At 39.0% G+C, this 14,991-nt stretch overlaps 1 protein-coding gene across 2 annotated transcripts in view; it reads right to left on the bottom strand.

The window, feature by feature from the left end:
• Positions 1–14,991, bottom strand: part of CNTNAP5 (contactin associated protein family member 5) — a 284,130-nt gene that overhangs the window by 35,026 nt on the left and 234,113 nt on the right. For both annotated transcript variants that reach the window (XM_051786918.1, XM_051786919.1), the window contains 5 exons: positions 13,198–13,325; positions 12,767–12,937; positions 10,487–10,705; positions 4,421–4,660; positions 2,239–2,463 (listed from right to left, as the gene is read on the bottom strand). In XM_051786918.1, the coding sequence (XP_051642878.1) occupies positions 2,239–2,463; positions 4,421–4,660; positions 10,487–10,705; positions 12,767–12,937; positions 13,198–13,325 (983 nt within the window). The remainder of the gene's footprint in view (positions 1–2,238; positions 2,464–4,420; positions 4,661–10,486; positions 10,706–12,766; positions 12,938–13,197; positions 13,326–14,991) is intronic.

Raw genomic sequence — 14,991 nt, 5'->3', positions numbered from 1 at the left:
ACTTAACCTTTATTTAACAAATCAGTTATCCAGAAGGGACCTGCCTATGTCCTACTATACTCAGCAAGATTCCTTGAAAATGAGCCAATGAGAGAGATGGAATCACGCTCACTTTTAGTGCTACAAAGGACATTGATATTCATAGTCCAGTAACTTTATGGCAAGCATAAACCTCTTGGAGGAAGAAAGAGTAACATATCTGAACCTTATTTTCATTGAAATAATTTCACTTCCAAAGGCTAAAAAGTAAAAGGATATGAAATTTAACAAATTATTACATTTGGGACAAAAGGTAGAGAATATACCTGATTGAATGACTGTCTTGAAAGAAAGCCACAGAAGCATGCACAGAGTAATCCTGAGGGAGACTTTCAGGATTTAACTAAAGTCAGCTAGTTATCTTAATCATTCTTTGCATATAGTGTTATGTTTCATAGTCCAGAATTGTGGAGCCTGACATCTCACCAGCCCTCTGAGTAATTGTCATCATCATATTACACGTGAGTAAAAGGAGGTACAGATCTGAGAAAAGCACCATTGTTTATTTTGCCTGACTGTGCTGAGAGCTGCTCCACTTAATTTCAAGATGTACTGAGTCCCTGTCTCCAACTAAGCCAAAGCAGAGATCTGCAGAAGCTGCAGCTGACACAAAGAAAGGTTAATCTCTTCTCCTGTTGAGCTGCTACAAGCTATGTCCCAATCCCAACCCCTTCCCCAACCAACCCTAAAACCCCTACTTCCAGAACTTCTCAATTATAGTTTATGTATAGTGCATTTCATCAATAAAAGTCAATTGGCTCGTGTTTCTAAGGTCATTTTAGACTACTCTGGCAGCAATAAAGGTGACTTAAATGGATATTACATTTTCATTCACTTTAGGGTTATTTCTGATTACCTGAGTGGCATCAAGAGACCTGAGTGTAACTGAGAAGCAGATTCCAAGGTTTCACCTCAGCAGGGTATAACCTCTACCACCCTGGAGCTACACACTAAAATATTCATATATCTAAAATCATAAACACTTGCCTCCAAGAGCAAATTACAGATGGAAATCTGGGACTCAACAGGAGAGGGTTAGGGTTACCTCAGTAGTCCCACTTCCCTGGCACAACTTCACTTGGAGTAAATTGGTTCAGGCAGTTACTATTGCAGCTGCTTCTCCCAGGGATTAGGATACTCATCCCTTGCCAGCCTGAATGCTAGCCACATAACATAACCAAGAGAAACTACTGCAAAATCCATACAGAGAATAAAAACAGTTTTGATTGTTTGGTTTTTGGGTTTTTTTTGTTTGTTTGTTTGTTTTTCCCCTTTTATAGTTTCATTTGACAGCACTTGAAAGTGTAGTATTTTGGAATTTGAAAGGCTTCAGAGTGGTCTGGGTCATTCGGTCAAATGTACATATTCAGCCACATGACATTAACTTTCTATTGTTCTGCCACAGGCTACTGACTCACCAATAAGCTTACTCATCACTTCCAGTGCTCCAGTGCCTGATAACTCTTGAATAATTCAAACATTCCCATTTGCCTAGGATGATGTTTGTCTGGAGTGATTTTTCTGAAAGCACTGCAAGGACTCAGGAGTCAGTGTCTTTCTGAGAAGACACAGGGCCTGAGCCCCTAAATCTTTAAATGTTTTCAAAAAATCCCCACCTCATGCACCTTTTAACAGAAAATGGACTCACACCTCCTGTTTTGGTCAGTAAACCTAGAAAACGTTGACATTTTCTGGCTTTAATATTCAGATGTACTGACCATATTACATTGAAAAAATCCAGTGAAGAGCAATACATGTGCCAAGAAAGATAAAATTCCAATATATTTCTGTACCAAGTGTTTTTGTACAGACATGGTATTTCTCATTCCCTTATCTTGGTGGCCTAATGGATCACAATGTGGAATAAATAGCAAGGAATTGCTATTACATAGTCTTGCCAAATGGAAGTCAAAGTACATTTTAAGCCCCAACAAAATGATTACTCAAAGACTGAACAGGCAAGTGTAGCCAAATGCCAAATAAAGGGACATAAACAAGAGTGATGGCCATTTTCATGAACCAAATGTCATGAAGTTGATAAAGTTGCAGACACAAAAACTAACTTTAATCAGTGCAGAATTCTATCCTATTCTCACAAAAAAATCCAAAAACCAGAAAACAAACAAACCAAAATCAAAGCAACAAAATCTTTACAAAGTTACACTGGTCTCACTTTGGTAGCAAATTAAGACTACTTACCATTCTTGGAGAGAATCACGGCCAAATATTCATGAAAATAGGTGTTGATGTACAGTAGAAGGCTTGGGGTATGTGCTGTGAGAAAGCTAAATGCAATATTCTCCTTGGACATGACAGCATCCGCATAAATGGCAGAGCTTGAGGTGCTTGCATTTTTCGTGACAGGATAAGGTTCTTGGAAAATATAGGTAACAGAAGTGCCGGCTTCAAATAATGCAGAAACCTCTGAAAACATATGTAAACCAAGGGAATAATTTCACCTACTGCATTTTCAGATCTCCCAGGAAGGAATGGACGTGAACTGACTACCTCAGAAATAGAACATTGCAAAATGCCCCGACCCAGTTGACAACAGTACTCCTTCATTTGGATAAGCAGTGTGTCCTTCCTTACAGTCAGTTTGTCTGGCACAGGGAGGGATAGTGAATGGAAACATAAATTCAGCAATTTTAGTGCTAGAATCAGAGCTCCACAAGATGGAACAGCCTGAAATGTCTGCCAGCCAAATAAATGCTTAGTTCACCACCTTCTGACAACTGAATATTCTCTGTAAGGCAATATTCCCTGTCTTCCCTCCATCAGTAAAGACAACATATTTGCTTTTTCCAGTCTCATTTTTAAACAAATTCATTATTAAAACAACACATTGACCAAAGACAGCCAGTAAGGAAAGCTATCTTTGGTAGCATCAAATGAAGAGGAACATCTACCTATACATGCTCGGATCCTGAGAACTCATGCTTCTGTTTTCAATATAGATAACATAGTCTGGTCATGGATGACACAGATGGGATAACAGCAGAGTTTTTTTTTCAGTAAAGTCAGGATGGTAACTCTCCAGTAGAGCAGCTTCACCTCTACAACAGCATCTCCTAATGGGACGATATATGGGTATTTGGTATGTCTCTTGTGGTATCCGTGCCAAATCCTCAGCTTTCATGAGGGAGCATAGTTCCATGGACTGCGGTACAACTGCCCCGGTTCCAGACAGGACAGGGTTATTTTTCCATTAGCCAGGAGGGGGCATGGCCAGGACCCAGAGGTTATTCTATGCCAGCTCACATAATTTTCTGGGGATGGGGGAAGACGTCCCTTTTGGGTCGGTGTAGCATGGGGAGGGAGCAGTCGAGTATTGTCAGGGAGTTTCTGTGTAAATTGTTCGCTTCTTTCTTGTACCCTGTATTGTTAATGTCACTTTTCAGTTTTTAATCTCGTTGTTGTTTCCGTAAATTGTTCTTATCTCAACCTGTAATCTTTACCTTTTGTGCCTCGAATTCTCCTCTCTAGTCCACTGCAGGGGAGGGAGAATGAAACAGAGGGGGGAGCAAGCGAGAGCATGTGGTTCGGAGTGGTTTCAGTGGGAAAAATAAATTGGAGAACACCACTCCTAAACCATGATAACAGCTAAGCCAATTTACAGCAACAGATGATGCAGCCTACTTAGCAAACCCTTCGCATTTGTGAGGTGAGGGGCAGCCATGGAAATTAAAAATTCACACTGCATATTGCTGTCACTGAGAAGGAATTTTGTTAGTTTCAAAAAGCATGCTCTCTAAATTAGAGGTTCCTTATTTGCCCTGCTCATTTTTCTGGTGTTGACAGCATCTTCTACAAGCCACCAGAAGGGTTCAGTGAGGACACATTCACCAAAGACTGAACCATCTAAATCAGTTTTCTCCTGAATGCTTCATGCTTATTTTAAAAATTTCTTAACGTTTGGATGGGTTGTCACAGAAATGGCAAAAGAACATAAAAAGACTACCTCTTTTTGTCACATCATTGCTCTAAAACTTTGTAAAGAAAAGCTCTCAAGATTTTTTTTAAGGTGGACAAAATGGGATGAGGTTTAAGAACAACTAAACTAAATGTTCAGACATGGGCAAACACCTGTATGAAAAAATTCAGCCCTATTTGTTTATGTCTGGGGCAAGTTATATGCCACTGAATACAGGAATCATAGCGGGAAATAGTTGTAAACTTTACTAGTACAGCTGACATCATTTTCATTTCTGAGGCCAACACTGAAGTCAAAAAAAGGTCTTGTAGTCTGCTTCAGATAAACTCTTAGTAACGCTGAAGGGACAGTTGATAATAGAATGTACTGCAATACAGGGGACACCGAGCTGACAACCGTGCTGTAGTGAAACGGTGCTGAAGATTAGAATCAAAGCTTGCTGCCTACCTTCCTTGCAGAAAGGTCCTTCATAGGCTGAGTTGGTACAATCACAGAAGTAACCTGTATACTTCTCCACACATTTACCTCCGTTATGGCACAGGTTACCATAACTGCTGCAATGCCCTGGACATCCAGGTTTAACACCAGGTGTCATTTTAGCTCTCTCTTCAAGGTCAAGTTTCTGTCCATTTAAATGCAGAGATCGAATGCATCCCAAAAAACCCTTCTGTCTGGAAGCTGTTCCTCCTGAAAAGGAGAGAAAAAGGGGCATTCACTCATTGGTGAGTCTTCACAGTAATGAAAGCCATTAATTTCAATCTAGCGGTACAAATATGAATCCACAATTTAAAAAAAAAAAATTATATATTATATGCCAATACATAAAGTGGTAAAAGATGACAGATGGACAACCCTGGGAACTAAAGGTCTCTATTTTTATGAAAGGACTAAAAAGTTGTATGTGACACTTTTTTTTTTGCTATTCTTCTCTTTTTTGGTTTGTCTACTCTCCTGTCTGGCATTAAAACTGCAAATTCATTTGGGAGAAAGATTAGTTTCTTTATTGTATGTTTGCATATCACCAAATACATGAGAAAATCAAACCAAAAATGCTGGTTTTTTTTTTTCCTATTTGTTGCCATAGTACAAAGCATAAATAACACCCCAATCCCAACAGCAGGTGAGTGAGTTAACATGCTGATGAGTCCAGATAGCAGGAATGACTCATGTTCAGCACCAGGCCTGCTGGCTGAAGGGATATGACTTGGGTCAGAATTTATGAATGACTTCCCAACCTGACATGGCACCTGTAAATGGTTGTTGTAGCAAGAAACATGAGTTCAGGTCACAGATGTGCTATTTATTACAATTGTTAAATATAATTGCATTTCTTCCTGAAGACCAGACCTGTATGGAACTATGCAAGAGGGCAGTTTAGTCTCTACAAGCTATCTAGCTTTGCATCTGATCAATGAAATTGCTAAAAGTGTTACAATGAAGGTGCTTTTTCCATAAGAGGTGGTCTCTCAGAATAATAATTACAACTGTTACTCTATGAAAATATAACCATTTTTCTTATCATAGGTTTTTTTTTGGCAGTTGCCATGTTTTGCTTTTGAAGATACTTCAATTTCAATCGCTGCTAGGAAATCTAATTGTGGTTCAGGAGTTATCAGCATTTGCAGACTCTGAAATGTTAGCTTTATTGGTGATTCTCCTGCAAAAGTAGTATGAAAGAAGTTATTATTCTTCTGTAGAAGTTGGTTCTATATCAAAGTGTATGAGATAAAAGATTACATCATTTGATAAGCCCTTGCAGAAGAGTATCTATTTTTTTTCATAAATTAATAAAGTAAGATTTCTGCGAACTAACCAGAATGCAGTAACAGTCTAAAAAGCAACCTCACCCAAACCCTAGTGTTCTGCAACACTAGGGTTTTCTTCCTGGAACATTAATAGCAGAAATACTGCATTCAAATTAGAGTAATTGAACTATAGACAGTATGCATGAGACACATTTATTTCATGCTAATTTTATGATACTTTTCTCAGAGAAATAAATATTTTCAAATTTCTCTTTAGCCATTCTTAGATATTCTTTACAGGAGAGCAAATGTTAGCTCACTTATTTTAGAGACCCTCTGAGGACAAGAATCAGGCCTTCTGCATTTGCTGCACTGTGCACACACAACCGTTTTGCTTGAAGATTTTGTTCCAAAACAAAACGTATCATACAGAATTTTCAGTCATGTCCACATAAGTAGAAATGTGATTTCTTCCTTTAAGGTTACTGGTTACTTTGTTTTCTTTTGCACAGGAGGAAACCACAAATATTACAAGGATAAATGACAGTTTCCTTGCCTCTTCTCTGCACACATACAAATCCCAGCTGAATCATACAAAGAATGAGTAAAAATTATTGCTAACTGTTCCACAGATGTCATGTTTATTGCACTACCCACATTCTTATTGCTCTCTAAAGCATTTGGAAGGCCATGTTAAGTTTCTCACTCTTCTCCTCTTATAATGTCTGGAGAGTATAGGGCTTAACACAGACCAATTATATGATCCTAGATCCACACAGTATTGCTTAAGCAAATCTGTTTATTATTTTGGGCAGTTTTCTTCAATTCACTAGACCTAATCTTCATATCCATTCCCGCAAAGTAAAGAAAAATAGAAAACAAAAAAACCAAAACTCTTCCTCAAATCAAGCTTTGCAGATTCTTCCTACTCAAATATGCCCGATGGACTGGACAATTCAATGTATGAGACCTAAATGTTTTATTCAGGAAAACAGATTTTAGGATAAGCCTACGGACCATAAACACCAAAGTTAAGAGTGTACTGTGTTGAGTGGAGGTGACAGTCAAATGAGCCATAGTGTTTTCAGCAAGGTGTTTATGCAGCTGAATTTTAGTGAGGAGTCTTTGGGCAAAGAAGAGAGAATCCGAGAAGAGGGGGCAAGAAGCTCACAACTGAGCACTCATAGCATAGCTTGGTGACACAATTGGCTAAATAATTAACATTTTAGCAATGAGTTCAGGATTTGCTTTAAAAAAAGAAAAAGGACTTTTTGCTGGAAAAAACTGGATTAGGGAGGCTGAAGCAGCGTGAATAAGTATTAAGAGCATCCTTGCTTTATGTAACCGATACAAAGAAAAGCAAAGGGCAGAGAAGTATAAGAATCATAATCAGGAGTAGGTGAACTTGCTGTGATATTCCTCAGGACACCTCCAAGTCACAGTTGTTAGTCTCAAACTGAAAGATGTACAAAGCAGACAGGATCCAGAAAGAGTTAGGCGTTAATTCCTCCTCCTGGCCTCCAAGGAGCCTACAGATGCCTTTAAAACCAATAATAGTAAACAAAGTATACCCCTTCTTTTCTTATCCTTTCTTCTGTCTACAAAGAAAGTTTCTCAGATGTTGAGATGTTGTTGGGGTTTGGTCTCCCTGGGGTACGACTGCCTAGAGGACAGAGGAGGTTCACTCAAGGATTCCTTCCTTGCTCAGTTGTTCCCAAGACAGAACAAGGAACCCAAGCACTTAATTTTGCCAGTGTCCATAACATACCAAATGAATAGCACAAACACTTCTGATCAAAGCTTTATTGTATTTTGTTTCTCTGAGTTCAAATCCTGTTCTCAGAGGCCTATGATGACTGTCTTTCCCCTCCCTATGATGGAGTCTTATGGTCATGCCTTTGGCACTAGGTAAGGCAGAACTTCATCTCAGACTATGCCATGAGAGGAGATAATGATCCATCTCCTCCAGGACCACAAGGATATGCCAGGCACAGCTGAACTATACAAAAGTTTGTCCCACATTTTGAGTGCTGAAAAAGACTGTCCGTCAAAATGAATGATTTTTGCCTGCTCCTTCTGAGCAAGTAATGTGCCAAATTGACTTGTTACTGGGCAGTTTGGTGCAGTTGATATTACCTAACCTGAACGTTTGTTTGGGATCTGGTCTTTTCACAGTACTTTTTTTTTTTTTTAAATTAAGAGAAGAAACATAGCCAGGTGTAAGGATGTTCATGCTGTGACTGAGGATTATAACATAGCCTAAAGCACTTAGATACCCAAAACCCACTAAAAGAAATTGAAAAATGGTTTTCTAACTCCTTTAGGCTGCATTAAAATCCAAGCTTGCTTGAGTGTACTGGCAATACAAGTCATTTCTCTCTTCCACTTCCCACACACAGAAAGCTACCTCAGAAGCCTGCCACAGAGAGTCATTAAGACTGGGAACCCCTTAATCACTGTCAGTAGGCAGAATGCTGCAGAGACAAATATGTTGTGGATTATAGGGGGAGTAGGGAGTAATATTATGTGCTGTTGCTTCTTTCCAATTTACATTGCTGTTTATGTATTTATTTTTCAGATGGGATAAAATTCACTCTGCATGGTTGAGGTATTAAATCAGTAGCTGTTTATTAGAGATTGGAATGAGACCTTCACTAGAAACAAACTATGTCACATCTGTGTATTATTGGAATTCTGCCACATTTCCCTGGAGCACCCAGGGACTAACAGTATCAGAATCAGGAAGCTGCCCAGGTTTCCAACTATTCTGACAGCTCTTAGAAAAACTCAGAAAGTCACAAAGAATTTTGGCCTTCCACATGGCAGAGTTAAGGGCTGAAAAAGCACTCCCAAAAACATTTGTGTTTCTGTCCCTTTTGTTCATAGTTCAGTAAAAGTGTGGATGAACAACTGAATGCAATCTATTTATTTCTTGGTGAGAACTTTTCACTTGACTGAGACAAATACCTATATCCTAGAGTTTTCTGTAGATATTAGAGTAAAATCGGTTGGAGTTCACTGCTGAAATCAACTGTCCAACCTGTTCCTTAAACCATAGCTACATTCAGATGAGGTACAGATTCACTTCACCACCAAAACCGATGGGACCTTTTCTGCACAGCTGTTACCCATCCACTCAACTTCCAGCTTGTACAGATGCATTATGTTATTCTGCCACAGGTGCAGGGCTTTGCATTTGTCTTTGCTGACAAGGGTTTCTGTTGGCACATTCTCTTGTGAGGTCTTAACTACCATGGATTTCTATGATGCAATTCATCAATTATGTCCCTTTAAAACCACTATAAAGTTGATTCAGGTAACATGTTTTCTTTTGCTGAAGCTGAGAAGCAAGCTTACAGGCAGATACTGCTTTTCAGATGTGGAATGGTAAGCAGTTGGTATATATGACATACCTAATAGATGACCTATGATAAACCCTTCATATTTAGTCTTTTAGAAAGATACAACCAAAACATTGCAAAAGTCTATCCAGTCACTAAATCTCTAGTTTTTCTAGCTGGAAACAGTAACTTGGCTAAAATTCTCTGACATTTCTAAGGTGTCTAGCAGCCCAACCCTATCGCCTTCAGGCCTGGCCTCCCACAGAACATGCTCTTAGGATCAAAGTAGCATTTAAAAAACAAGTGATTAGCAGCATGCTTCATACAGAAAACAGAAACCTTGCATTGTAACAGTCTTAAGCCTCCCTTCTGTGAGTTCTTCAGTGAGCTCCTCTCCAGCTGAGTCTAGCAGAGATCATTTTAGGGAGTATAAATCAACTGCTATGTGGGAAGGACTCCTGACATTGATGCAGCTGTATCTATTTATTACAGATTAATTCTTTACATTCAGAGCCCAGTAATTACTGCACACATACACAATAAAAAGCTCAAATAAATACCCTAAAATCTACTTAAATCAAAGCAAGTGAATACACAAGTAAACTATATTAAAATGAATTGACAGATTGAGGTTTGCTATAGCATTTCAGCTAAGTAAGAGACTCCATTTTAAGGAAAGAATTGGTAGTTACCTGAATGGCCCTGCATAAGATGTGAGATACAGCCCACTCCATCACTGAGCAGATTACTCAGAAAGACAGTGTTTGAATATGAAAAAGAGAGGATTCCCCTTGTAATCCATGATCATATTATCACATAAAAGCTAGTCCCAAACTAGGTTTCTTTTGCACAGGTGATAGGGAAACAAAATATATGCAGAGATGTTTTTCTCTTTTATTTTTTTTCTTCTCCTTTGAAAGATCACTTTTAGGTAAACAACTCTGTTTGCTTTGACTCTGTTCATAGTTCTCTCAGTCATGAACTCAGTAGCCAAATAGGAGTTTCAGTAGGCACATTTGAAGGACCAGACTTTAAAGATCATACTTTTAATCAGGCTTTGCCCCAGAAATTTTTATGACAAATTTGTCACTTTTACATTGTTTCTAAAGAGAGAGATCTCATTTTCTACAGCAAATTACACAGCCAGTAGTGCACAAGAAGGAAGACTCAATTCTTTGGCAATAAATACCTTTCAAGTGTTTGACCCTAAAAATACCATAAAGTATAATATGCTTAAACTATGGTTAGTGCTTTGAGTGTAAAGGCAGTTGTTTGGGCTTACTTTGTGTTGCCTATGAAGGAATGGAAGAAGAGAAAGCAAAATTAGGTCACCACATACAAGGTCAAAGGTGAGACAATAGCATTCATTACCAAAGTCTGGACACAGAAATACTGTTGATACCCACAGAAACCATTATGGTCCCTACCTACAAATAACTGGCTGTTGAGCTGCAAGCGAAAGTGCCCCTCAGTAGGTGCCTCCAGGACCTTCTTGGGGAGGCTGTCCACCTGGAGAGAGGTTTCCTTGAGGTTCCTCTCTGCTCGGATGTAGTGCCACTGGTTGTCATTCAGGGGGCTGGGAGACTGCACAGTGGCTTCTGTGGGGCCATTCCCGACGTCTATGGAGAAGGTGATCTCTTTGGGGGCTGGAACAGATAAACAGATGTGAAGAGGAAGTGAAGGTCTGATTTAAATTGTGGTTTTGACATCAAGAAATCTTACATAAATATAGGGTTCATTAACTTTTGTGTCAGCAAATAGTACAGGATCATTTACCTCCCATCTCCTACACAGCAGCTTATACATAAATTTAAGCCTGCAGCCTCACTGTTTGATCTCTGCTTTGATTACATCTGGCTGTGGGTACACATCTTTTTTTTTGTCATAACAGTTACTGTGCTCTAGACATGGAAGTTCTCTTTCTGAAGCAAAAGTGACAAATGCTGCACAAAAGTCACACAGTGGTACCAAAAGATTTTGGACAAAAAAAAATGCTAAGACGGGAGAAAGGACAAAGAATCTCTTTCCAACTAAATCTTTCAAACTGCATGTACTTAACAATTCCATAACTTGGCTGCATATGGTAGTTAAGAATCCTACAAGCATTTTGTTTGCCTAAGTCTGACTCAAGAAGCAAGAAAAAATAGATGAGCAAACCTAGTTCATTGGTGATCCTAAACCAAATTTGTATATGTAACATATGTCCAGAGATAATAAGGCACCTAGAAACAGGACAATAGTTGAGAAACAAACCACATAATGCAGTCCACCTTGCTCTACTGGAAGCCTGAAGGAAGCTAGAACTTTTTATCATTCTTGCTATTGATTGTTTTTCCTCTTTCTAAAATGCTAAATGCACTACGAGACCACGAATCAGGTCCACAGATCACAAAATCAGAAGGTCTCAGACTGAATATTCATAAAAAACCTGTTATTTCAAGCCTCAAAAATTGGATAGGTCTAGTTTTGGAAGCTGCTTCTTAAATAGTTAAGATAGGAAACGCTCCATAGGGATAGACAAAGATCAATTCTGAGCCTCTGCATCTGCTAAAGAGCCGTTTCCTTTTGAAGCAGCTGGTGGGTAGAGCTTCCTTGATACAAGGCCTTTAGGCTGCAAATTCCATCTGGCACGAGGAAGCACAGCGTCAAACTACTGATGAGAAGCCTAAGTTTAAAAGATTTTTCCCAAACTTTTAAATAACTCATTTCTCTATGAGTACAGGTTTAAAACACATCCAGAAACTTTCACTAAACAATCTTCTTAGTTTACAGTATTTGTTACATTTGATGCCATTTTTACTTCTATATCCCTGAGAATGAACCACAGTACACTGAAGTACAACCAAATTGGACTTTGATGTGCAATTAACAGTAAATCATACCTCATTACCTTGTGATAATGCACCATGACATTTACCATTGGTTTAATGAATCGAAGGGCCTTAGGGCCCTGTTTTATTAATTTTTATGTTGGGGCTATTATAAGCATATTATCAAATACATAGCACTCAGTTTGTTTTCCTGAAGCTTGACAGAATTTGGAATACAGAAGTCATATTTCATGTCAAAGCCACAGTACTCTTTTATCACTGATAAATATTTGAAGTTGTCAGAACAGGAGTGAGGTAAAATCTCACTAATTAAATTTCCTGCTATTCTCCTTTATATGCTGAGTAGCAGTTACATTGCACTCACTATATTTTCAAGTATTCAAGACTCATTACAACTGTGACTGTCTTATTTTGCATTAGTGTCCTGTCCTTCATAAACTCTCACCTTGTAGCTGTACTATACACACTCAGTTCCTCTGAAACTGTAGGACTGCATCAGACTGGGTATGTTACTGATACAAGAATAAAAGTAACCATCAGAATGGTTGCATTAACTTTTTCAACTTTCAACTAAAATTACAGCCTATAGGTACATCTAACCAGTAATTTTTTTTCTCTAAAGAGCAAAACAATAAATATAAATGTTGAAAAAACTACATTCATACACTTGTTTAAGAAAGATAAACATAACAAGGTTAAGCATAATGACCAAAGCTATACAGGGAAACTCTTGACAGGAGTGGTAGACAAGTCTAGATTAATGAGTCTTTATGTCTCCATCTTATCCTCTTCAGGCATCTCAAGACAGCAGAAAATATGTCCTTGCACTTGTCAAATTGGGCAAATACCCCAAGATTTCTTAATTGTGAAACTTACAGCTTATTTCAATTCGTATGAAGTCTTTAATCCCAAGGTTTTCCAAGAATACCCCAGAGACGGCAGTAGTTTTGAAGAAGAAGGAGATGTCTGCACTGAACTCGGCATGGAATGTGGGGAAGTGCAGATAGGAGGCCTCTGTGTTGAAGGAAGCAGCGTTCCAGAACTGTCCTGCAAACACAACGCCCTTCTCTATAGTTAATTGGCACAGGACAGCAGCTGTAAACTGCATGTGGAAAGCCACCGTTCATCAGAGAAATAAATTTAAAAACAAGAAAAAGATAACAACCAAAAAAACCAAAAAACAAAAAAACCACAACCAACCAAAACCAACCAAACAAAACCCCCCCAACAAAAACAAACAAAAAACCAAACAAAAGGAAAGAGAGAACATTCTGTACCTATGGAAATTGAGAAGAGCTAGTACTCACTGTCTCCATAGCAACGCAAAGGGCCGATTTTCCAAGCAGCCTCAGAATTTGATCTGTTTGTGTCAGTGATCACTATCTGAGTTACAGGCAAATGGTCTTTGAAAGTAAGGAGGCCAGTATCATTTGTCCTGGATTATAATACACAAACAGAAAGAGACAGATTAACCACAGACAAACCCCTCAGCATTCCTTATGCAAGGCAGCATTTAAAAGACAAAAGATCTTTTGCAGAATTACCTGAGAGAATGATGACCAGTACACACTATTTAAGACATATACATTCATAGGTATGTTCTATGCTCATATGCAGTAATGACCACTGGAGACACTATTTGGATACATGATTCTGTCTGGGATGGGCTGTAAATGTGCTTCAGCTGTGCAGAACGACTGAGAAGCCAAAGCAGAATGCTGCCATGTTGACCAATGGGCATTTATGTAAACTGGGCTCTACTGGGTTTTCTCAGCAGGATGAATTTGATGTGCATCAGGCATAAGTCCAAATTTGCATTTCTGTAAGTAAAGTTAGCTGGAGACAGATAACAGCATTTATTCTGGCTTTATGCTTTACCCAAGCAGAAAGAGGACAGGTGATGCCTGATCTAGCACACTTAGCACAGGGCAGCCAGACAGCTACTGATCCAACTTCAAGATGGCTGGGACATGACTGACTCTGCACACTGCAGAACTGGCTGAATTGGCAGAGGGAGTTTTGACTGAATCAGTCCTTTGTATTATTGCCAGTGGAAATTTTCATTCAGCAACTGAAATACTGAAGGTTGATTTGCTACAACATCAAACTTGTCTTGTTTGCTTAGCTGAGCTTATTCTCCAGCTGCGACTAACTTACCCATGGCTGCTAGAAAGGAAGAGAAAAGAAAGAAAGATTCCTAAAGGATAATTCCTTTGTTTTTACCCTGAGTGTGCTGGACAAATTGTTGCCCCCAAAATGCAGCGTGGTGTTTCATAGCAGCCCTCAGATCCTTAAGCTGATCCAGTGGCTTTGACTCTGGCAGGGTATACAGATGTGCATTCATCCTGCTGTACTTCATGAACTCAGCTGAGTCCCTCAGGCACCCAACCCTGACCTTACCAAGAGCAGAACTGCCCTTTTGAGGTATTTCTTTATCGATTGACAACAGAGAGGTGAGTGCTATTGAATGTCATCTCCATTGTGTTGTTTTTTTTCTTCTCCTAGTTTCTTTCTCAAGGTTAAGGTATCCTGTACATCTGGGCACATAAGCATGGCACAGCATCCTTCACAGAACCAAATCTCCATAGTTTTAGAGGAAGGAAAGATCTCTACCTCTGTATGGCCCATATTACCTCTCTGCTCAGAGGTGAAAGACTTCATGCTATACATGGGGATGGTAACAATGACCATATCCAAAATACCAGTAATCCAAACCTGCTCTTCCAGGCAGGTGTGACACAATGCCTCAGGAAACAGGTATCACTTTTTGAGTGATACTACTGCCAGAGAATCTGACATTCCAGGTAGGATCCCAGATTTGCCTGTATCCTCCTTGTAATGCCAACTTCCACTAACATACCTCTCAGTGTAGTGTCAGTTATGGGAAAGAACACAGACTTCAGCAAAGAAATAATAATCAGGATGAACACTGCAGCTGTGCTCTGTCACACAACCTTGGATGTTTGCTTGGCTAAGTGCTCTCCTCTGATTAATGTTAGAAAAAAACAGAAGTATTTTGATCTTTTTTTATAAAGGCTGCATACATTGCATTATTTTTCATTGTTTCTAATTGCATGCAGCACAAGTAATTGTCTCATAAT

Source organism: Manacus candei, unplaced genomic scaffold (genome assembly GCF_025592945.1).
Source record: "Manacus candei isolate 608988 ecotype Guabito, Panama unplaced genomic scaffold, ASM2559294v1 h1tg000023l, whole genome shotgun sequence".
Lineage (NCBI taxonomy): Eukaryota > Metazoa > Chordata > Aves > Passeriformes > Pipridae > Manacus > Manacus candei.
Note: the sequence above shows the minus strand (reverse complement) of the source record. Positions and strands in the feature narration are given on the sequence as shown.